The sequence below is a fragment of the Asterias amurensis genome, chromosome 1, assembly GCF_032118995.1.
Source record: "Asterias amurensis chromosome 1, ASM3211899v1".
NCBI lineage: Eukaryota > Metazoa > Echinodermata > Asteroidea > Forcipulatida > Asteriidae > Asterias > Asterias amurensis.
This window is the reverse complement of record NC_092648.1, coordinates 19,730,651-19,754,262: the sequence shown is the minus strand read 5'-3', so window position 1 is coordinate 19,754,262 and position 23,612 is coordinate 19,730,651. Positions and strand designations below refer to the sequence as shown.

Sequence of the window (23,612 nt, the reverse complement as noted above, 5' to 3'; positions counted from 1 at the left end):
CGCATTACGTGATATTTCAGAAATGGCAACAACATCTAAGGCTGTAGACGTACCTTGAGAATCTCTGAGTCTCAACAGGCAGGAGATGCTTGATATCAGCGCTCCCAGAGAAGATGCCATCCAGGTAGACCCAACGACGCTGGACATCAATCCATACATCAAACAAGGCATTGATGCGGTTTAGTTTGTCCTCCCAGGCTAGCGCATCCTCCTCAAATACCTGACGAAGATAAAAAAAATAATTATATTAACAATGAAGACTTATAAAGTGCACAAATCCATAAAAGTGCTCATGGCGCTAAACACGAACAGTAACATACATATGTACAATAACAAAGTTTTAACGCAAGCCTTCAGCTAGCGCATATTCAGCACTTGCACAGTAAGCAGAGAATGGTGATAGCGGTAAGCAGAGCCATGGAAATGGGCCCTGGTGGTTGACAGCTTGACGTTGTGGTCAGTGCGCTTGGATTGGCTCCAGCATTTCGCCTGAAGATGATCAGAGCACAATAATCTGATCCAGGGAGATCTATGTTTATTATAAGAGAAATGTTTCCCCACCTTGTAGTACGGGGATAGCTTCATAGCTGCCACGCTGTTGATGTGCTCCTTGACCTTTGTGAAGAGGTCATCCCAGCCTCTGATGACTCGGCATTTATTCTGGAAGTTGATCAGCTCCAACTCATAGGACTGCCATACATCACGCACCTGTACAAGACATAATATGACCAGCCATTAGGAAGCTATAGATCAAGAGGGGATATGGAATACCACCAAGAACAATTATGGCCATGAGGGTTTCAAATTTAAAGACAGTGGACACTATTAGTAATTGTCAAAGACCAGTCTTCTCACTTGGTGTATCTCAACAAATACATAAAATAACAAACTTGTGAAAATTTGAGCTCAATCGGTCGTCAAAGTTGCGAGATAATAATGAAAGAAAAAACACCCTTGTCACACGAAGTTGTGTGCTTTTAGATGGTTGATTTCGAGACCTCAAATTCTAAACTTGAGGTCTTGAAATCAAATTCGTGGAAAACTTCAGAGGGAGCCGTTTCTCACAATGTTTTTTACCATCAACCTCTCCCCATTACTCATTACCAAGTAAAGTTTTATGCTAATAATTATTTTGAGTAATTACCAATAGTGTCCACTGCCTTTAAACAATATTTGTATAAGTCTGCTGTTAGTTGAAAAAAAATACCAATCAGGCACTTTTTTTTATATTGTTTACATAGTTCTGATTTTTTTTTTTGGGGGGGGAGGGGGTTGACAAAATAAAAAATAACTAGAGCCAGAACTGAACCTGCAACCTCTGGATTCAAGTGCCGGCGCTCTAACAACTGAGCTATCTAGCTCCCTGTTTTTTCAATATCTTATTTCTGAACATATACACAATCCCGAGACCAATGGATTAACCTTGAGCCAATTCCATAGAGCTGTTTTAGCTGAAAGAATTGCTTAACAAATTTCTTCTTAGAGCAGTGTAATGTATAAGGGGGTTCACCCCTGTGTTCCTGGTTGAATTGGCTGCATATTGCACTACAACACCTTGTAAACCATTACATGGTTCTATGTGAAGAAATTTGTCTCATACTTCAAAGCATAGCTCCACAATACCTTGAAGGAAAATACTGAATGTTGAAGCGCCATGAGTGTCGCCGAGTGATGGATATTGGCACTATATAAGAAGCCGCCACTTATTATTATTATTGATGAATGAAAACAGAACCCACCTGCTTCAAGAACTCCTCCAGAGCCATCTCACCCTGAGCCACGTTGATGATGTCCCGTACGATGCCCTCATTCTTCTGTAGGTCCACGTCCCACACCAGTCCCAGAGTCAGCTCAGATAGGACCCAGTTGACTCTCAGACGCTTCATCAGTTGTTTCCAGTGGCGCTCCTTTAAGGCTTCAGACTTCAGCTCCACCACCAGCATGTTTACCTGGTAGCGAGAAAAAAGAATATAACGTGAGTGGAGACTCGTTAGGGTTTATCAAGTTATAAACCACAACAGAAACTGACTGCATATAAAGGTTTGCGGTAACACCATGTAATGATAATCTCTAAGTGAGTTGGGTGGGTTCTGAAAAGAACTGTTGGTTTCAATTCGACGTTTCAATCAGTATGCTCTGATCGTCTTCTGGAGAAAGCTGACTGAGTTGTCAACTGAGTTGCCAACCAATTATTCTTTTCAGAACCAGCACTACTCAAAAAAGATTACATAAAGTGCTACCGTAAAACCAGATAACCCAGACTATCTTCATTCAAGTCCTATTTAGAAACTGACTGAGTAATTCTTTTTTTAATTTGGGGTTCATTTTACTAAATTTGTCTTTGTTCAACCCCGACTTCTTTGGATTTACTCATACAATACATGAATGTCGAATTGCCAAATAGAGGACTTCTGTTTGTTCTCCCATTGTTTGGACATGAAGTACGCATTTTCAATGGATAGACATGTACACATAATCATCAGTAATGGAATTAGCTTTTTTTACAAATTGAAATTTCAGAGAAAGAGAGGGAGAAAAACCCATGTAACTGTTAATTGGACAAGACACCTTCTGAATTTAAAGATGGCAACTTGTGTTAGAATAAGTGAGCTTTTAAATCTAATATAAAATGGCAGCAAAATGTATGTTTGTGACTAGTTTCCTGGCTGTTCCTGGCCTGAAGTGAATAGGTAAAGTTGAAAAATAAACTCCAAGAAAAAGTGAAGTACCTTAGCGTATCCTTTGAGGACTCTCTGTACGTGCTCGTAGGAGGCATACTGTCGCAGACGTCCCGGCAGCCCCTTGAGGCTGGTCATGAGTCCGTCAAGACTCTGACGTAGTTTACGAGGAGCGACAGACAGCCACGGTTTCTCTTTCAGCTCGTCGATCTGCTCCCAGATACGGGCGAGCTCACACCAGACGCCCTTCAGATCTTGGAGTTCCTCCAGGGCCACTTGAACGCGCTCTTCGCTCGGGCTCACCACACCTAGAGGAGGAAAGACGTTACAGTTGAATGTTTGCAATAGAATATGCCCAGAAGTGGCTGATGATTTGGTAAAAAGAGCTGACAAAATTTATCTGGAATTGTTTTGTTAGTGTAGAAATTGTACATTAGAAACATGATATATCGTCAACTAAGGACACAGATACTTTGGGTTTGGTCAACTGATGCAGCTATTTCTTAGCTATTTTAGCCTTTGAAAAAGACTCTGCTGGGGTCGAAACACCAAGCCATCAACAACTGTTTGCATTACAGGAATTGATCCTTGAAAAAAGTAGGAATATTTTATTGAGCACAAGGGCTAAGCTCCACATACACTAGGTAGACGTTTTACAGTACTTTGGGGCTAATTAATAAATAATAATAAAAAAGGAAAAGAAAAAGAAGAAGAAAAAAGGAAATTACCCCAACATTCTTACAACTTTAGTACTTGAATTTAATACGGCTTCATATAGCCCCCTCAATAAAAAAAAAATTATTAAAAAAGAAAAAAATTCAAGACGACTTACCGATCTCTTGGAGTTCGAGAGCTTCCTTGGCCTTGCTGATGTTGTCTCGATCTTCTTTGAGACGGGCAAACTTGCCCTCGAAAATCGCCAGACCGTTGGTGGCGAGATCTGGTCGGAGTTCACCGTCGATTGGTTTGTTCTTTTCCCACTCTGTCAGGAGCTCAGTGGTACGGCCCTCGACGGAACGATCCTCGGTCACTATCTTCATCTGCAGACTAGCGACCTAAAAAGGCAGAAGTTAACAGGAGTCAATGGGATTATTATGATAACTATAGATTTTCTCATTCTTAAGACCCCATTACTACGTACTCCCTCGATCTTTTCTGCCCACAGGTGATCCTCCAATATCCTTCTCTCCTGTGTCTTTATTTACCAACATTTGAGGACTTGGACGAGATTGGAATGCCTGACCCTGTGAAAAGCAATTCTTATTTGGGTCTACAGCCTTCAGTTTGTCTGAACCCTTCATTTTGGCAAAACTCAAGGAAATTTGTATGGTAGGGGTTGGGCAATGAAGTGATTTTGAAAGGAAACGTGCAAATATTATGTCTTATTAGCGAGATGTTAACTTCTTTACAAGTTCCAAAAGACCGATCCACTAAGCTCCGCCCCATTGCGTATTGACCAATTACAACGCAGCGAAGGTCCGACAAGTAAGGTCCGACATGCGTGCGCATATCTTGGCGCGCACAGCAGAGTTGTGCAGAAAGGCATTGGAGAGGTGCACCACACGTGCGTCGTTGGCGGAGCCTACTACTTGCGCAGCTCTCTGACTCAGGAAAGAGAGAGCAAGCTGCTTCGATAAGACATGATGGTCAAATGTGCACGAGACTTAATTTACAGGGTTCATGATGAGTATTGTACTAACCTGTTGTTGAATGGCAGTATCTTTGCGTTTCATGATCTCATTGTATGCTCCCCACTCTCCTTCAATGTTATCCACATACAACCAACTGGACGGGAACTGGTAGCGCTGTCTCTCCAACAGCTTCTGTCCTCCGTGGTACATCTAAGGAACAGTAACAACAATGTCAATAAACTGACGGGTTCTTAAAAAACTGATTGGTTCTGGGTTCAAAGTTGTCGTCAGGCTACATCTGAGACAGTATAATTTTATTGGTGGAACAAAGAGTAATCAACTGTTTGTGACAGTCTCATGTTTTTCTAAAATATCCCCGTTTCATGTTTGTGCATCACCAGTTACACACTGTGCATTCTTAAATTCACATGCCTTATAAATACCTGCACCACGACTTAATTCTACCATGACTACATGTTACTTTGTGCATCATTGTAGTTCAGGGATGACATTTGCCAATTATGAAAACTCCTGAAAATTACTTGCGAGCCTGGGCTCCTCCTTAATCTAGATCTGGGAACCTCACGAATGTTTACAGGAGGTTTACGGACTATGTGCATCACCACAAATAAAGTAAGCCACAGATATTTACACCAACAGGGACAATTTTGCTCTCCCATTGTGACTGCTTCACTTCTTTCAAGACAATTTTGAAAAAGAAAACCTGAAATCAGAAACAATCCTGAGAAACCCCATGCCTGGTACTTGCTACCCCCATGTCCCTACCGTGGTTGCCACAGTGTGACTTACCTCCACTTGCTTCTCCCAGGCTCTGTGTTTCCTCTTGAGGTTCTGTACGTAGGTGATGAAGCTGACTGCATCAGAGGTGCTGGCTGTGTCCACAGAGTGCTGCTCCAACTCTGTACGAGACTATGGAATGAAAAATACAACAATAATAGCATGGTGTTCCTGGTTTGATTGGCTGGATATTGCGCCACAGCACCATGTAAACTAATACATGGTGCTATGTAAAGGAAAAAGGTTTCATACTTCAAAAACAAAGCTTTACAATACCTTGAAGGAAAATACTGAATGTTTGCGCCTTGAGCGTCACTGAGTAATGGATATGAGTGCTACAGTATATAAGAAGCCATTATTATTACTATTTGTATTGGGGATCAGATTTGGCCAAGTGGTTTCTTTCCCTGCCTAACACTTCTGTTGACCCCAGTTCGATTTAAACCTCAGATCAGAGCCTTACATGTGGATTGGCTTTCAGTCCATATTGGATTGCGTGGGTTTCCCCCTCTTTGGGGTTTTTCTCCCACATCTAAAACTGAACATTTCTTCTCATTTCCTACTGATTCCATTATTGGCGTAATTGCACTGTTGATGTATAACAATATCACGAAAAGTGTTGGTTATAACTTCCTGATCAAATCATAAACCAAAAATCTATTTAAGATGCTAACAACTCTGACGACTAAAGATTCACAGCAAACAAGTAATATTTGTTTTGCCTCACGAAGATGAAGGGAGTGTATTCTTCCCGCCCCGTATGGACCTGTCTTGAATCTACCCTAAACAATGCGAAAGCACTCACCTTGGCAAGGGACCCATGGAACTCAGCCATCTCAGTGCCGAGATTATTCCCAAACTTGCTCAGGATCTCCTTGTGCCAGGAGTCGTACTTCATGTTGACCTTAGACTGGACTTTGCCGTAGTCCACCACGATGGGACCAAACTCCTTACGGGTATCCGCATTGTCAAAGGTGGTGCGAGATTGTCTGTAGCCATGAGGAGAAAAAAAATGTAAATAATCTGCTTCTGAAAATAGGATGTTGTATCTGCTTCTGGTTTTTGCAATGTGCTTTCTGACTATCCCTCTCTCTCTCTAGTAATGTATGTCCACTTGACTGTAATGTCACACATATATACCTGTTTATGCGTTTTGTGTCGTCATTAAACCTTCGAAATTGACTCTGTTAGGGTCGAATTGTCAGGCCATTAACAGTTGTATGGCTGCTTAAAAAGTCCTTTTCTTCAACACTATTACTGCAGCCATAACCGCAGCAGAAATTGCAGAAGATTTGGCCAAATAGCATCCTTTACCATGTTAGTTGAATTTCTGCTTTGTAAACTGGTCTCGTTTTGACCTCTAGTCTAGGGTAGAGCTGTGTTTTGAGAGTTGCAACAACTTGCAATTAGAATCCATTTAGTGTCTAAAAAATACGTGGGCGAAAAACAGCGTGCCAGACTAGACCGAGCATTCGGTTGTGTTGCATTTGGATCGAAATGGCATCCAGCAACCACTCGCAACCGTCTCAATATACAGCTCTCTGCGAGGGCGCCCTACTCCAATGACTTCATATCATACCTGATTTCCACGAGAAGTTGCATCCAGAGTTTCAGGTCATCACCAATCCTGGTGTACACATTGTGTGGTTGCATGTCCCAAAGGGACTGGTATTGAAGCCACTCCTACCAATATAATGTAAAGATCGTTTGTTACTTTTTCAAAGACATAATTTTCATTTCATAAGTGAAGTTTTTATGGTTTTTTTTGTGAGTTGATATGTACATTTTTGCATGCCTACGTCTTCTGTCCACAGGCTGATTACTACAAGCCTTAGCTTATCAGATCAGCCTCCATACTGTTTCCTTTCTTTGCTTTGTTAATCCTAAAATAACTCAGTTTATGCTATTCATTATTACCTCAGTATATTGTATCACCTTGTTAAGACAATATGGAAATAAATGTATAAAAAAAAGAAGAAAAAAAAGTTCAACATTTTACAGACCTTAACGTATTCCTGGACCTCCCTCAAGATCTTCTCGATAGCAGCGTACGGTTGCTCAAGGACCTGAGGTCCATCAGGCAGCTTACTAAGGAGAGTCCGGTAGACGGCCGTCTTATTGGACTCATGCTGCTCGATGCCTACTTGGTAACGAGAGCTCTCTAGGCGTTTCAGGCCGGTGATGATGCGTTGCCATGCAAACAGCTGCTGCATCAGTTGGAAGCGAGCCTCTTCTATGGGCGGGGACAGGTACATGACTTGGTTGGTGATGCGAATCTCGTGGATTAAACCCTGCATAAAGAAACAAAAAAAAAGACAAGACAAATCAGAATTTGTTACCAAGTGTATTTTTGAAAGACTTGTGGAAGCTCCAGACAACTTTTGAGTTCACCCTGTTGCTTTTTCACTCAGAGTTAAAACTATCCATTGAGGTTTTTAAAAGGACAGCCACTGATTTCACAAAAAATGTACGTAACTGTGCAAATCCAAATGCGCAATATTTATTGCGCAAATTGTGCAAAACTAAAACAATAAATCTTGCACCAGTGAACTTATGCATTTGTTGTGTAAAGTTTCATGAAGTCAGTTGCTGGTCTTCTCTCAAACAGTCTGTTGCAGTCTTTTCATTGCAAATTGAACTCAGTAGGTTAACTCAATCAACAAGAAAGTTGAACAAAACCCTCTTTCTGATAATTTCTCAATAGCTGAATATTTGTTGATATAAAAAACTTGGCTTACAGTGATTTGTGGTTCTCCTCCTGGTTTGTGTTTGTTGGAGACGTCTGTATCCATGGTGTCCTCGATACTTTTGTCTTTACCAAGGAGACACTGAGTCCAGGCTTGGAGACCGGCTTGTAGACGTCTGGCAAGACGCTTCTCAACCTACACATGGGGGACAGTTAAGTGATTTAATTATCTAATAAAAACTTGATTCTTTTGCAATGCTCATTTCTTGCAGGGTTCATCTATTCTTTTCACATTCTTAACTTGAGGTGCTTTGTGCATTTTAAATTTTACATCACAATGTTTTTTTGTTTTGTACCCTTTTCCACTTTTAAAAACTGGCTTTACTCCCAAATGTTTCATGCTTCTAGTGTTATAATTAAATTGCTAATCTTTGATGTATATGTACATGTACATGTTTTTTATTTATACTTCATTTTTCTTAGCTTTTGTTTTGTTTACATAACTTGTTATATACTTTTTTACTCTACTTGTTTTACAACCAGATGTTAGGCAGTAGTAAGCCAATCCCATCCGGAAGGTTTTTTGAATAATAGACTTGTATTATAGAATCGGCTGAATAAACAATAATAATAATAAAATACTAACGGAGAACAGCTGTTTCAGAAAATTCTGATACAGGCTGAGAAAAATACGCACAAAAAACCAGACAAACCGTGAGATATTCCACTCATCCATGGAAACAACTGATGGGCAACAATTCCTTATCTCATATTGACATACCTCTGTGTCTAGCTTGGCGACCCACTGCGGCAGATTAGAGTAGGAGTGCAGATTGAGATCATCCACCTCTTTCTGGATGCGACTCAAGATCTCTGTGAAGACGTTGGCGTTGTAGTCACAGTGATCTATAGAGCGTACTTCACTGTCAATCTTCTCTTCTACAAGAAGGAGGTCATCCACCTGGGGGGGGGGGGAGAAGTGAAGATAGATTGATCAGATCCCACTCACATTCACATTTAATAGCAAGGTTTAGCTGCACGTTACGTGAGCAAGTACGTGAACAGGAACGTCATAAAATTGTGTGGTTAAAATCTCATGTTTTTAGCATATGTGAAGTGACCATTTTTCACATCAGGTACGTACTTGGAGACGTCATACGTGGGCATGAAATAAGCCCAAAGTGGTGACGTCACCTAGAAACAACACAATTTGTTGACGTTCCACTCACATGTTTGCTCGCATAACGTGCAGATAAACCCCCCTAATACATGAAGTACTTTGTTTTCTACTGATATGCTAAATACGGAGTTAATTTACATGAAACTGATTGACTGATGCAAGTGTAAGCTGGAGCAAGTTCGGGTGCCAACCTTTAGTCAATCATGCATGTGAAATCTGTGTTTCACTCAAACACCTCTAATTGATTGATTTGTCAAAATATGGTACCAAGGCGCTGATATAGTAAACAGAAAATATGTAATTCTCCGCCATGGTCATTTCTTAAATTTCTATACTTTAATACAAAAATAATTATTATCTTAATGATTGCCATAATTTTGTACTTGCAAAAACCTACCATTTATCATTAAACCAATATCCAGGAGATTTGTTAAAATTTACTTCTTTTTCTTCATCTTACAACCTTTCAAAAAACATCTTGATCGATTATGGTTAAGTCTAGTAAACTCTAGTAACCAAGCCCAACTTGCTCCTGTATGCTGATTAGTTTAGTTTCCTCAAAGTTGTTGTGGTGTTTCTGCTTTTCTCTTCCTTTTCCTTTACAAATGTCCTGTTTATTATTACCTTTTCCTGGTAGTTGAAGACAGCCTCAGCCAGCTTCTGCACATATGGATCCAGCTTGTAAGACTCCCACACGAGGGCGACACCCTAAGAGGCCAAAACCAAGACGTGATTAAGTATCAGTGATTATCCAACAATAACACAAAGAAAATAGTGATTGTAAGGCTAGGTTAGAACCTTGATAAAAATATTGACTATTGACTCCTTGCATGATGAGTGCATTTACGTGCGCCTATCCTGTCCGCCATTTGGGAGTCAAAATATACACAGAGAAATTGCACCCAAATTGATGGAAATGGTTGACGCGCATTTTTAGGAGGTGTGTTTCGCTTCTGCATTGGGTCAATATATATGGAACTCTTTGGTATTAATAGAAGCATCAAACACCACTTTATTTTCAGTTTCCTTCTTGCTTTATGCAAATCGAGAATCCTCATTCGTTTTATGGATGGATTTCTTGAGGACACATATGCAGCCACAAGGAATTGACAACCCTAAGATGCATGTGGAGTGTCAAGGCAGAGTGGTCTAAGAAGATGGACTCAAGCTCTTTTATTTACAAAATGTGGGTTTGAATCCTAGCCTGGTCAGTCGTGACACTTGTGTGCTTGAGCAAGACACTTAATCATAATATCTCTTCACACAGGAGTCACCTGGGTACTGCCAGAGCTGGAAAGCAACCTGCGATGGACTGACTGGCGTCCTGTCCATGGGGAATAGAAATATTCTCAGCATTTTATGGCAAAAATTTCACAATACAAGTCATTATGATAATACTGACAATTTGCCTTAAGATGAATTTTTACTTGCAATGTGGAATCAAGCCCAGGACAGACTTGACTTGACTTAAGATGCACAGCGTCTTACCTCAGCAATCAGTCCCTGTACCTCCCTCTTGAGACCAGCCACAAGGAGGAAGATGGATTGTCTCTCCTCCACCTTCTCACATGTCCTCTCGTAGGTACGCACACTCTCAATCAGGGAGATGGCAAATGGGTACAGCTGGTTAGCCTGATGGGCCTTGTTGACGATGGCCAGGGGAACACGGAACCCAAGCCACTTCAGATTGCGTACCTGTTAACAAGACAACAAGTGGTGGATTATTACTTGATATTTTTGTACATTTTTTTTGCGGTAACACCTTGTGTATATCTACTTGCTGGGTAGATTATGATCCTTTGAGAACTTGTCTTGTTTTATATTCTACTGTCGCAGAGTAGATTTTAAGGAATTCAGGAGACTTCTCAGTTCTGAAAAGAACTGTCCTGCTTATGAACTACTACCTGAGCAGAAGGTAGGAAATCAGCAGACACTACTACTCTCTACTAAATGTTATTTTAAATTTTTGTTTGCATAGCGCCCAGAATTTGCACATATCGGCAAGTAATTCGCTTATAACAGCCTGATCACTACATTGTGCATGGGAAGAACCCTGACTCTCTTCACCAATAAACAGATTCAATACATCAACAACACAGAACTTCAAAGCTAGTTTCCTCATGCCCACAACATCCTCGCGGTCACATTAAAGAAGGGGGGTTTGATGTCTGCCCCTTGCCCTTCACCTAAACCCCAACAGTCAGTTCATCAGACACGACCTTACCTCTTTGGACAATGTGATGATATCTGGGAGGAAGTTGACTTTAAGCTTGAGGAGATTTCCCTTGCCTCCTTGTCTGGTTCTCTGACTCTCGATGGTGAAGATGCGGCCAGACACACCCAGCTGACGCATTTGAACCTACAAGGTTGAGTGATAAGAAAATAGTCTGGTCAGATTTTGCAGTAACACCGTGTAAATCTCTTTTGAGCAGTGTTGGTTCTGAAAAGAACCAGTGGTTGACAAATCAATGTTTTGATCAGAATACTCTAATCATCTTCCGGAGAAGTTGGTGGTATTACTCTATCCATCCTCCTCACAAAATATACTAAAAAGGTGCATGACCTTTTGTTCTGTGACTGAAACTGCACAGAAAAAGAACTGTGTTCAGTTCAGAAATATTAAAGACAACTATTTATCCAAGTTGTAGGGTGACAAAGTGTTTTATTGGATGTAGAATTTTATGAGTCAAATTTGACATTTCCAGTTTGTATCCATTCAGTATATTGTTCATTGGTTCTGGTTTTTGAATTAGAAACAAATGGACAAAAACAGCCTAAATGTTAGGTTATCTTGTCTGTAACAATGATTAAAGTCAATTTATGTGGGGGACACAGCCTATGTTGCCCTGTCTTGGCCTCGGTGCCCCTTCAAACACTCCCAGTAGACTAAAAGAGCCTCTTGCAAAATTGAAACAATCCTGCCCTCAAACAGATGAAATTCCAGGCCTGGATGAACTAATACAACTACCTTGTCTATCAAAATTGTATCATCAAGTACTTGATTTAATTTTTGTTGTTGTAAAGTAACAATTTATTTCATGAGGAATGTGTGTAATGCCCTTGCGTCAAAGCAAAACATGAGTTCATCGACCTTAACTTGTCAATCAATTACATTGGTATGATATCTATTATCAGAAGTCATACAGACTGGAAAAAGATAAACCACTCCACCCCACAAAAAGGTCTTAAACAAGGTTGTTTTGAGATAACTTTTGTCAGACAATTATGCCACCTGCACTTCAATCTGAAGACCTCATCTGTTTTCATGAAAATACAATTTTGTCGAATTATCAATTATTTGTTATGCAGAACTGCTTTTGTTCAGAGATATTGGCCTGCAATCACAACCAAACAGGGGGTTCAAATTGCAGAGTTATTCATTTTATCAGTTCACTTTTGCTGGAGCATTCGATAAGCTTGAAACTGTTTTCAAGACATCCAACAAGTTGTCTTCAGGGTCGATTACCTTTCTATGCAGAACTGCTTTTGTAAAGAGATATGTGGCCTGTAATCTCAACCAAAAAGGGAGTTCAAACTGCAGAAATATTCATTTTATCAGTTTACTTTTTGCTGGAGCATTCGAGGGGCTTGAGACCGTTTTCAGAGACATTCCACAAAGTGTCTTGAGGGTCGATTACCTTTCTAGACCAGTCGTCAAAGAGTTCCTGGGTATTGAGCTTGGCTCTGAAGCTGTCCCCATCTGCCTTGAGTTTCTGTCCTTCAACGTGGTTCTCCCAGCCCTTGCCGAGGACGTCTTCGACACGGTGCATGTAGGCACCCAGCTGACGATCAATCTGTGTGTGGTAAGGTCAGAATTTTCACCTGTTATTCCTAGAAATCATACAATTTAAGATTTAAGATTTGGGGTTGAATGAAGAAAAACTTACCAGAGAGGGACCAGGGCCCAATTTCATAAAGCTGTTAAGCATATAATACTGCTTGAGTGGGGCACCAGTCACAACAATGTAAACTTCATGTAATTTTGGCTGGTACTCTATTTCTATTAAAGGAACACGTTGCCTTGAATCGGTCGAGTTGGTCTTTGAAAAGCGTTTGTAACCGTTTTTTATAAAATGCATATGGGTAGAAAGATGTTGTAAAAGTAGAATACAATGATCCACACAAACATGCCTCGAAATTGCGTGGTTTTCCTTTTACCTCGTCGACTAACACGTCGGCCATTTATGGGGGTCAAAATTTTGACTCCCATAAATGGCCGACCGTGTTAGTTCTCACAGTAGAAGGAAAACCACGCAATTTCGAGGCAAACTTGTGTGGATCATTGTATTCTACTTTTAAAACATCTTTCCAACCATATGCATTATATACAAAACGGTTACAAACGCTTTTGTTTTGACCAACTCGTCCGATCCAAGGCAACGTGTTCCTTTAAGCAATATTTTTCTGTGCTTAGCAAGTTGTTGTGTATATACAGGCTTTATGAAATTGGGCCCTGATGAACATGCAAGAAATAGTCTTGTTATACTCTTGACGTTTAAAGTCTCTTTACATCACCACTAATAAATTTTAAATCTACAAGTTTGAACATAACAAGAGCAAAGTCTTTCGTCTCTGTGACATTGAAAATCTGAAAGCCAACAAAGGTGGTCAATGAAAACTGCTGATAAATCACATGGCCCAATTTCCTGAAAGCTGTTAAGCAGAAATACTGCTTAGAAAATATCTTTGCTTAATACCAAAAAATAAGTGGGGCACCAGCCACAGCAATGTAAAAATGTCATGGAATAATGGCTGGTTACCTGTATCTACTAAGCAAGGTTTTTCAGCTCATAACAAGTTTTTGTGCTTACATGCTTATGAAATCGGGCCCTGTCCTGATCATGACTTAGGAGGGGGGAGAGGAAGATGACATACCTGTCTGGCCCAGATGATGGATCCTGACACTGGAGGAAGATCTCGTACTTTACTCATCCTACAAGCCTTGCTAAGTGGATACTGGATCTACAATAAAAACAAGAAAGCATAACAGTATAATTTATGATACTGACCCCTTGCACGTACATCACCGCGGCGACTGATGCCACGCTCACCTTGTTGGTGGGCAGTTAGGTTAACTTCACTGCATACTGCACAGCATAGAGTTATATATATAAAAAAAAACGCACAGTGAAATTGCCCACCAGTATGGCGGATTCAAGACTTTTCTGATGATGACGTCAGGTGAATTGGGTCAATTGGTAAGGATAAATTTAATTTTAGTATGAAAGCTTACTGATTATGCAATTCATGACTACAACCATTTTTTGCTGTGAAAAGATATCCACAAATACCGGAGTGCAATATTTATATTAAAACCCTCGATAAAGCCATTGTACTAGTGTCAACATGCTGTTAGTAAACAAATTATGTTTACTCCACCACTAAAAAATAGTCTGAAAAATAAAATAAAAAATTCTATGTTCCATATTGAGAACTATGTCAAAATGTCAAATTACGCTGGATTGATTGTTTGCCCCTTTAATACTTCCCACAGGAATAGTAAACAAATCTCTGGGGCTGATAGCCACACCTGGGTGAAATCAATCATATCTTTGACAGATCGCTTCTAGATGGCTTGTTTTCAAGAGTCTAAAGGCTCATTTCTGATGGTTCAGAACATATGAAGGAGAGCGTACTCACAAAAAACAACAACATACCCTCCCCCCAAAAAATAAAACACAACAAAAAGTAAAAAAAAAAAAAAAAAAAACCCTGCGTGAGCATACATTATGATGGTGACACAGAGTGATTAAATAAACACCCACAGTAAATTAACAATTTGAAATTTTCCAGAGCATTTCTCAAAACAAATCATGATGTATCAAAGTCTATTTCAACCTAAAATCAGACTTTTCACAAATTTTCACTGCTCTAAGGGCTTGTTCCACTTATATGAAGTCATTTGGACCATCTGTAGTTTAGGTGTGGTAATTTGCATGTTGTCATATGATACCACGCTACTGCCAACAATACCATACAGGAATTCTTTTTTACTGGTCTTCCGATGTTTTTTTTTTACTAACTCTGGCTAGATGTTTTTCACTACATCTGGCTTACGGACCACTGTTAAAGGAGAACAACCTCCTTAAATCATTTCATATACACAATGCCCTGAGTTGAAGTTGCTTAAAATCACATCAAAATAAATTTGTGAGATCTTAAGATGATATCAAGACTCGCCTTGAACTTGTCATGAAGTGATTCAATGTCATCCTTGACTCGTTGGATAAGCTGGGTCTGGTATTCTCGGATTGCTCCGCGGATGTGAGGGCGCACAAAGAGAGCGTTGAAACGAGAGAAGATGCGGAACATCTCATTGGCATTCTTGGCAGTCCCGAGCTGATCTCGAAGACGAGCTGTTATACGGGTCTCCACACGATCTATGCGCTCATCATATCTGAGGTTTGAAAAAATTGAAAGTAATAAATCAAGTATAATAATAAAAACTTGTCACAGTGAAGTTTTCAAACAGTAACAAAGGCTATAATTTGTGTTTAACCCACACACCGATTTGTGTCATGGACTGCATACTCGGTACTTTCTTTAAACAAGTTAACCGCTGAATTAAAGAATCTGAATTGCATCTAGCTAATGGGGAAGCTCAGTGGTCTAGTAATAAGCAGTTTGTGCTCTAGAATCGCAACGGTCGTGGGTTCGATTCCCGCCAGAGTGGTGTGCCTGTGGATTTCTTTTATGTGGGTTGGGAAAGTAATTGATACACATCCCTGTGTATGTGTTACACCAAGTAATATTCTTCATCGCGATAAAACTTTTAACATCTATTAACAAATAAAGAAAAGCATGACACAGATGATAACATCAGAGCCATAAGGTTACCTCTTCATAGCAGCTTCCCAAGCCTCGTTTCCCTCCTTGCTGACATCAAGACTTTCCACCTCCTTCACATTCTCATAGGCAAGGTTCACCTCCTAACAACAAACAACAATAACAACACAAGTCACTTAATCTATTCAATAAACATCTTAAAACGTCTCAATCGCAAGAAAAAACAACTTCATAGATTTTATTTACACAATTTTATTAAAAATACAGCTGGTCAAGCTGTCAAAGAAACCATAATACTCTGAAGTGACATTCGATCTATGGCATGCTTACAAGGAATCCAAAGGCCAAACAGAAGGTAGAAAATGTAACATGAAGAACTATTAGAAACAGTTCAAGTCTGAAATGTTATAATATTTTTTTTTTTTTTTTTTAACTAGTGCTTATATCTTACCCAAGTGGAAACTTGCTATATTGGGATTTTAATAATAAGGTTTGGGTTTGAACAAAGACTAATTGAATTGAGTGGGACTTGTACCAACGAACTCTGGATAAACGGTCAGTTTCCCTTGTGGTTTATTACTTGCTGTTTAAGGAACAAAATACATAAACACTTTTCAAATTCCTGGAACAAAGTCCATAAAAATACATCTACAATTTTGTCCAATGGAACACCACATTATACTCAAAAATTCCAACGACCTCTACTGACCTCTATGGCATTAGCATCAGCAGCATCCATCATGAGCTCATTGATGTTACCTGGTGGCTCATCTGGTGTGGTACCTGGACTCCCCTGTACCTGGGTCACAGCTGGGCGTAGGACTCTGACTATGACTGCGCGCAACTGCTCATGCTGTCGACGGAACCTTTAATGAGCACAAAATATTGCAAAGAATCGGTTTAACTTTTCACAAAGTCAGAGGTGTGGTAATTCTAGTGAGCTTTGTTATGACACCATGAACATAAAACTCTACACATGATTTTTGGTGGTTCTGAAAAAACAACCTGGTGGTTGAACAACTCAACGTTTCAACCAGTATACTCTGATCGTCTTAAGGAGAACAAGTGTATTCCAATCAAGCCAAATTTAAATTCTATGTGTGGTAACTCATTTGTGTTTTGAAGGAGTTTATTAATTTTTCATAATTCATAATTCATTCTTAGTAATTTAAAAAAAAGAAGCGATGTTTGACGATTTCATGGAAGCATATGCACACATATTTAAAACAGCTAAAGCAAAACAGTGTGACGCATTGTCTTTAATAGTCAAAGGTTAATAGTAGGAAACGACTCAATCTCTTACTTGCGCATCTGTTCCAGACGTCCCTGTAGCCTCTTGTGGGCAGGGTTAACCCTCCACACCATCTTGAGACTCTCTTCCCTCTTCTTCTTGACGATATCTCGGAGCAGACCTTGGAGCTTCTCGTATTCATCGTCCCATGTGCCGAACACCTCGAAGCAGGCACTCATCACCTTCTCAAACTCATCATGGCTGATGTGCATCAGGCGTCTGGTGCCCAGAACCTTTGAATGGAGTCAATTGCATGTCAATTTGGTTAATGGCACCGTGTGAAAACGGAAGTGAGGTTTGGTGTGATATTCCAACAATGACTACAAAGGTTTGCGGTAAACACCATGTAACGACGTTCTCTAATGAGTTGGGGTGGTTCTGAAAAGAACCGTTGGTTTCAACTCTAAGAGTATGTTATGACTAAGAACCTATTTGAAACCTCGGCATTGGCTTAGGCTCTGGATTAGGCTATAAAAGCATATATTTAAGAAGAGGACTTCAAACAGGTATATGGATCCGAAGTCATCAAATGCAGACAAACTATTTCACCTTGAGAAGCTGACTGCTGAGATCCCTGGATATGGCCTCAACCAGACGTAGGGCTCGCTGGATCGGGTACTTGGTGTTGCGGATCTTGCGTAGATGATTGAAGATACTGACGAGGGCCATACGGATGCGATCAAGCTCCGTGGCCGAGAGGAGATCATTCAGAGGGAAGTCCTTCATGAGGGGACTGTAGTCGGCTACTGTGGCGAGAGCATGCTTCAAACCTGTAGCAAAATACAGGAAAGAGTTTGATATGACCGTCTCGGATATGAACAAATATTGAAACTATTGAAACCCAACATCTTTTATTGCCATTTCATTTGGAGGGAAAATAAATTTGCCTGTGGCGGTGAGACTAGATCCCATAACCTATCTGACTGATGATGATCTTGTTTCACGAGGCAAGCTTGACTGTGACTGCAAAAATACATGTGGTACAGTGTACAAACTTGGTTTGACAATCAAGCTGAATTTCAAACCATTTGTAAAGCAAGAATGATCCTTATTTTAGTGATTCACCTTGATAACACGGCTCTCATTTGGGATGAAAATCGTCGAGACCACAGGGCTTGTAGCTCAGTGAGATCTCTTATTATTCAATTGAAAAACTCGAGACCATCAGGAGTTTACTGGCCTGGCGCTAACAACACTGCCCCCAATAAACGCCGGAATGAGTAATGCAGTGACCTTACCTGTGTCTGTATCAAAGCTGACTGTAGCGTGGAATCTCTTGCCATGCTTCAATATATCAAGAGTCAGGGCTACCTCAGGGCTCTCTCGCTTCTCTTGAATCTTCATCAGTGCTCGTTCCAGGTTCAACCAGAAACTGATCTCCTGAAGAGCTGTGCCAGAGCCGGGGTCACGGTCAAGTTTTGTCACCTTTGATTAGAAGGACATACATTATTTCTTAAACATAAAAAACATATCACTCGTTTCAAAAGCTGAACCTGCCAAAATTGTACTCTTATTGAGCTAACAATATTTAACCTCACAAAAAGCAATTTCATAACACAGTGGCTGAGGGATTAAGAACACCAGGCTCAAGCTCTCGTTTTTCTTATAAGCAGAGTTTGGGTTCGAGTCTTGGTCAAGATACTTGTGTCCTTGAGCAAGCCCTTATTGAGTAAACCATTATTTCGATAGGGACTTAAAGCCTTAGGTCAAGGGTATCTATGGCAATATATGGTAGTGCAAAAAAACAACACATACAGAACATGTATCAGAGAAGAGTAGGGGTTAACCCCTGTGTTTAAGATTCACAAAACAAGTACTTGAATGGATTCAAACCCATGACCTTTGCATTGCCAGAGCAGATGTCTTACTACTAGACCACCGAGTGGCTAGAGAGAAAACTGGTCTTTTCCTTGCTGTGGTCATCATCTAATCCATACCTTCTGAATTTCTCTGATCCACCTGTTGACCCCATGCTGCAGGTTATTGAGGAAGACGGAATCTTCCACCTTGTCCATGAAGTCATTGACTTTGGGTTTCCGCCCTTCCTTGGCGCAGTTCCTGATCATTGTTGAGACGACTAGATGGATCGGCAGAGTGATATCTGGAATGTCAATGTTCTGCTGGAGATGGAGGAGGCCCATTTCAAGCTCGGCAATCTTCTTCTCAACGGAGGGCGCCATCTTATCACCATCCCTGTATCAAGAGGGATATCAAAGAAAACATTTTGGTCAATGTGTGTGATTAGCAACAAAGTGCGCACTCAGTGCTCTACTGTTTTCTCAGGAGAGTTTTCAGTACTAATACAGCTTGCACCCTGAACGACCCTCATTGTTTTGAGTGTTTGTGGTTTGTAAAGTGACACTTTTCTGTGTTTACGCCATAAGATTCATTGTGGGTGAGAGGGATGAATAGTTTCCCCAGTCATCGGACATTTAAGATCCAAAACATTCTCAAATCGCTTGCATTGAAGATCCCATGACAGCTGAACCAAATTAATGTATGATCACTGTTTTGTTAGCACAACATCGGTAAACAGTATTGTCCAAAGGCCCACACTTCGTGTATCACAACATACATATATATAAAATAACAAACCGGTGAAAGTTTAGGCTCAATAACGGGAAAACCTTCCTTTGTTTCTGCATGTTTCGCCGTGTCATGACTTGTGTTTAAAATAAATCCGTTATTCTCGATATCAAAAATTGATAATTATTTTAATGTTTTCTCAAAAAGTAAAGCATTTCATGGAATAATATTTCAAGGGAAGTCTTTCACCATTACCTTCTGTAAACCCTGTAAATTATGTGTAAATCTGTGAATCTGTGTCCAATGGCTTCAAAGCTTGAAATAGTTTAACCAAATTATCTTCAACTTAAAGTCAATTTTAACTTTCAATTCTTGATTTGTAACTATTTCCTGTTTTCTACTGCTGTTTTGCATTTTCGCTGATGTCTTTGTTTCTTTTTGATGTGCCATCAAGGAAGTGTCCCTATTTAGTGGGACTGTATGCTTGTTTGGCGTTTCCCCTATGCACATTTGACGTTATGTAGTAAAGGTAATTCAACTAAACTAATATAGTTAAAATGTGGGCATTGACAGAGAACTTAAGAGTTTACTGTCTATTAGCTGGATGTACATTTCATGATGGCTGGCTGCTACAACTGCTTACCTATCCACCTTGCCAGACGCCCTGACGTAAGATTTGAAGTAGGGTGCCATGGCATTGCTGACGTAGGCATGGAGGGTCTCAAAGGGAGATCCTTCACTCAGGTTGATGATTCTCACTTGACTGGAGATGGATTTCTCTGCATCAATGATAGGTCCACGCTTCATGAACACAACACTATGAACATACAAATAAATCATTAATTGTATTTTGACTCAGGATAAAATACATTTTGTGAAATCGGAGACAATAAAAATTAAACAAAATTAACATATAAAACAGCTACCTGAAAAAAAACCCCCATCTAAACAGCTGAACCTCTTTATCACAAAAGTGAAACAACCCCATAATACTGAGGTAAAAGAATGGGAATGTGATAGTGTGTACCACCAACAACTCTCAGCCGATGTGGTCTACTTTTGACCTCAGTGAGGTCGCTGTTTAAGTTTGTGATGCCACACGTAAGGGGTCTATGACTGCTTAACAGCAACAACGGGCAGGATACCAGTCACATATTGTACATTTAACATGACATTTTGGCTGGTAACCTTAGTCTGGTTAGCATAACTTTGTTTTGCTTGGTGTAGCTTATATTTTCTTTTGTGATTAGGCAGCTCTACACAATTGGGCCCAGTTCACCAATTGTGAGAAAAAGGAAATTGTTGATACAAACTACTAATGTGTCTTAACTGACCCAGTCATCTTAGAGTTGGTGAAATGCACTTCAGTCGAGATGTTGTACGTGACTTCATTCTCTGCTGTGGCATCAGATGCCACACTTGCCTCATCATCATCCTCTTCTGAAAAATTACAAACAAAATCAAGACATGATTATTATTTTTTAGTTTAGAATTGTTTTGTTTAAAACTTTTACAGATGAGGTAAGTTGCTGCTGCCAATCAGCTACCAATTGAGTCATCAATCCCAATAAAAATGTACTTCCTGGTTAATAAAATCTTCATTTATTCATCCTTTTCAGATGCTTATATAGACTTGGGTGTCACTGTGTGAATTTTTAATGTTTGTACACCATTGTAAATAATGATTTGTTTGTATTTATACCTAATGCAAAATTGAAATGTACCTACCTGTCAAGATTATTTATTGAACAAGTGATTAGAATGAACTTTACAGTACAAATCAAATACAAAATGTGCTTATTGTCTGAAAAGAACCGTGGTTTGATTCAAAACAGAAAAAAAATTGTTTATTTCAAAAGTATTAAAAGCAGCTGAGCAAACAATGTTAAGCTATAGCAGAACAAGGTTACCAGAGAGAATAAAAAAAACATGACACATACAACATGTGACTGGTAGCTTGCTTATATTTGCATAGCTGAAAAGTTTAAAGCAATATAATCTTCTTAAGCAGATTCCTCTATTAAATGAGGCAATGCCTAACAGTACTTTTAAGGGCAAGGTAGTTTTTCTAAGTAGAGGGCACACCCTTGAGGGAAAATTTCCACTAATTTTAAGAGGCACTAAGCCAAGGGCAAAAAACGATGTAAGCCTCCAATTGTCTCCATGAAGTATCAGGCCTACACAATGTAATGAGTGTGTACAGCATAATTTGTCCCTTAAAGGGACACATTGCCTTGGATCGGTCGAGTTGGTCTTTGAAAAGCGTTTGTAACCGTTTTTTATAAAATGCATATAGGTAGAAAGATGTTGTAAAAGTAGAATACAATGATCCACACAAACATGCCTCGAAATTGCGTGGTTTTCCTTTTACCTCGACGACTAACACGTCGGCCATTTATGGGGGTCAAAATTTTGACTCCCATAAATGGCTGACCGTGTTAGTTCGCACAGTAGAAGAAAAACCATGCAATTTCGAGGCAAACTTGTGTGGATCATTGTATTCTACTTTTAAAACATCTTTCCAACCATATGCATTATATAAAAAACGGTTACAAACGCTTTTGTTTTGACCAACTCGTCCGTTCCAAGGCAACGTGTTCCTTTAATGGAAAGTGTCCCATAATATTGATTGTTCCACTGCACCCATTTTGCATAATCAGCATAGGTCACAGGGGTAACAAGAGCAGTGTTTAGTTTGCAAATCAATTACTTCATTCCAGACTAACCATTCCAGTCCCAGGATATGTTTTATATTGTCCTTTTGTACTACGTCACACCTAACACTGTGGGCTTCCATTGTCTATAGACATCTGGCATCTTTTTGGTTTTATCTTTCAGCCATCTGTTTTGCATTTAAAAACAGTTCTCCCATTTGAATTTTAAAATTCCAGACACAAAAATGTCAAAGCTCTTTTTGAGAGTGGACCCCCCCCCCCAAATAAACCCACCCAAGGCGAGAGAACATAAAGAAACAACACAACTCAAAGAGCACTTTTAGTACATGGTGTCTAGCTGCAAATCCCACTAGATTGTATTCCCATCAAGCAAATGATCCAATCTTGAATATCGCACGAATGAGTTTATTGAGTGTGCAGTGTAAGAGCAGCATCATGAAACAAACATACATGTAAAGCTAGAGTTTAAGTCAGTTATGGTAAATCTGACAGTGGTGGTCAATAGACTGTGCAAGTCTCGCGCGCGCCGGAGCGAGAAAACACGACAACTGAATAACTTAATTTTTTTATGAATCAAATCTTCGCTTAAATTTTTTTCTTAATGCCGAATCTGAACAACAAAAATACCAAATAGAGCTTGTTTAAATTAGTTTTAGCTTTATAAACAAATACACAATTATCGGCTAAAGTCTATGTATAGACAAAAGTAAAACTCTGGGACAAGGATGTTTGTTTGATCTTAAATGTTTTGAAACCCCTTTTGTAAATCTACGCCCAAATGTGAAACTACGGAAAGCTGGTTTATACGCAGACGCACGATGGTCGCAAGGGCGTTAGATAAACGCGTGACGCATTTTAAAGAGGAAGCCGACGCCTACGCGACCGATGAAAAGGCTTTCAACCCCGCGCAACCAAAACAAGCATCTGCGTAAGTTTCGTGATCGGAGATGGGCACAATTCTTAATTTTTTACAAATAACCTGACCTGAGGTCAAGTTTAAATATCGGTTTTTCTTCGTTATTATGTTGACTTTATTTTTACTTTTACATATGTTGTTAATTAGTATTATATTTTTAACAACATATGTCATTTTTATGGTTATAAACTATATTAAACTAAAGTAATGGACGAAACAAAATCTCCCCAACGTAAAACTCCATAAGGTTGGGACCACAATGGTCCCGGAAGTTCAAATCTGCGAGAGACTTGCACAGTTTATAGGCTTTACCGGTAGTAGAACCAAGATGGTGATGGGGGTCTTCTCAAATTCATGTGTTTTTGACTTCTCATCACATCCTAACATAACACAGTAGTGGCTGATTGCAGTGGATACAATCATTTTTAAAAAGATTATTGTTTCA

The 23,612-nt window shown here is 39.7% G+C and overlaps 1 protein-coding gene across 2 annotated transcripts in view; it reads right to left on the bottom strand.

Moving 5' to 3' along the window:
• Nucleotides 1-23,612, bottom strand: part of LOC139934927 (cytoplasmic dynein 1 heavy chain 1-like) — a 74,258-nt gene that overhangs the window by 48,140 nt on the left and 2,506 nt on the right. For both annotated transcript variants that reach the window (XM_071929388.1, XM_071929465.1), the window contains 26 exons: nucleotides 20,911-21,016; nucleotides 20,220-20,393; nucleotides 18,988-19,243; nucleotides 18,289-18,475; nucleotides 17,600-17,820; nucleotides 17,063-17,283; nucleotides 16,469-16,625; nucleotides 15,811-15,902; nucleotides 15,154-15,370; nucleotides 13,849-13,935; nucleotides 12,612-12,767; nucleotides 11,198-11,332; nucleotides 10,462-10,668; nucleotides 9,598-9,681; nucleotides 8,575-8,754; nucleotides 7,846-7,989; nucleotides 7,111-7,398; nucleotides 6,687-6,790; nucleotides 5,913-6,096; nucleotides 5,120-5,239; nucleotides 4,379-4,519; nucleotides 3,511-3,733; nucleotides 2,730-2,986; nucleotides 1,740-1,949; nucleotides 562-708; nucleotides 54-220 (listed from right to left, as the gene is read on the bottom strand). In XM_071929388.1, coding sequence (XP_071785489.1) covers nucleotides 54-220; nucleotides 562-708; nucleotides 1,740-1,949; nucleotides 2,730-2,986; nucleotides 3,511-3,733; nucleotides 4,379-4,519; nucleotides 5,120-5,239; nucleotides 5,913-6,096; nucleotides 6,687-6,790; nucleotides 7,111-7,398; nucleotides 7,846-7,989; nucleotides 8,575-8,754; nucleotides 9,598-9,681; nucleotides 10,462-10,668; nucleotides 11,198-11,332; nucleotides 12,612-12,767; nucleotides 13,849-13,935; nucleotides 15,154-15,370; nucleotides 15,811-15,902; nucleotides 16,469-16,625; nucleotides 17,063-17,283; nucleotides 17,600-17,820; nucleotides 18,289-18,475; nucleotides 18,988-19,243; nucleotides 20,220-20,393; nucleotides 20,911-21,016 — 4,465 coding nt within the window. The remainder of the gene's footprint in view (nucleotides 1-53; nucleotides 221-561; nucleotides 709-1,739; nucleotides 1,950-2,729; nucleotides 2,987-3,510; nucleotides 3,734-4,378; nucleotides 4,520-5,119; nucleotides 5,240-5,912; nucleotides 6,097-6,686; nucleotides 6,791-7,110; nucleotides 7,399-7,845; nucleotides 7,990-8,574; nucleotides 8,755-9,597; nucleotides 9,682-10,461; nucleotides 10,669-11,197; nucleotides 11,333-12,611; nucleotides 12,768-13,848; nucleotides 13,936-15,153; nucleotides 15,371-15,810; nucleotides 15,903-16,468; nucleotides 16,626-17,062; nucleotides 17,284-17,599; nucleotides 17,821-18,288; nucleotides 18,476-18,987; nucleotides 19,244-20,219; nucleotides 20,394-20,910; nucleotides 21,017-23,612) is intronic.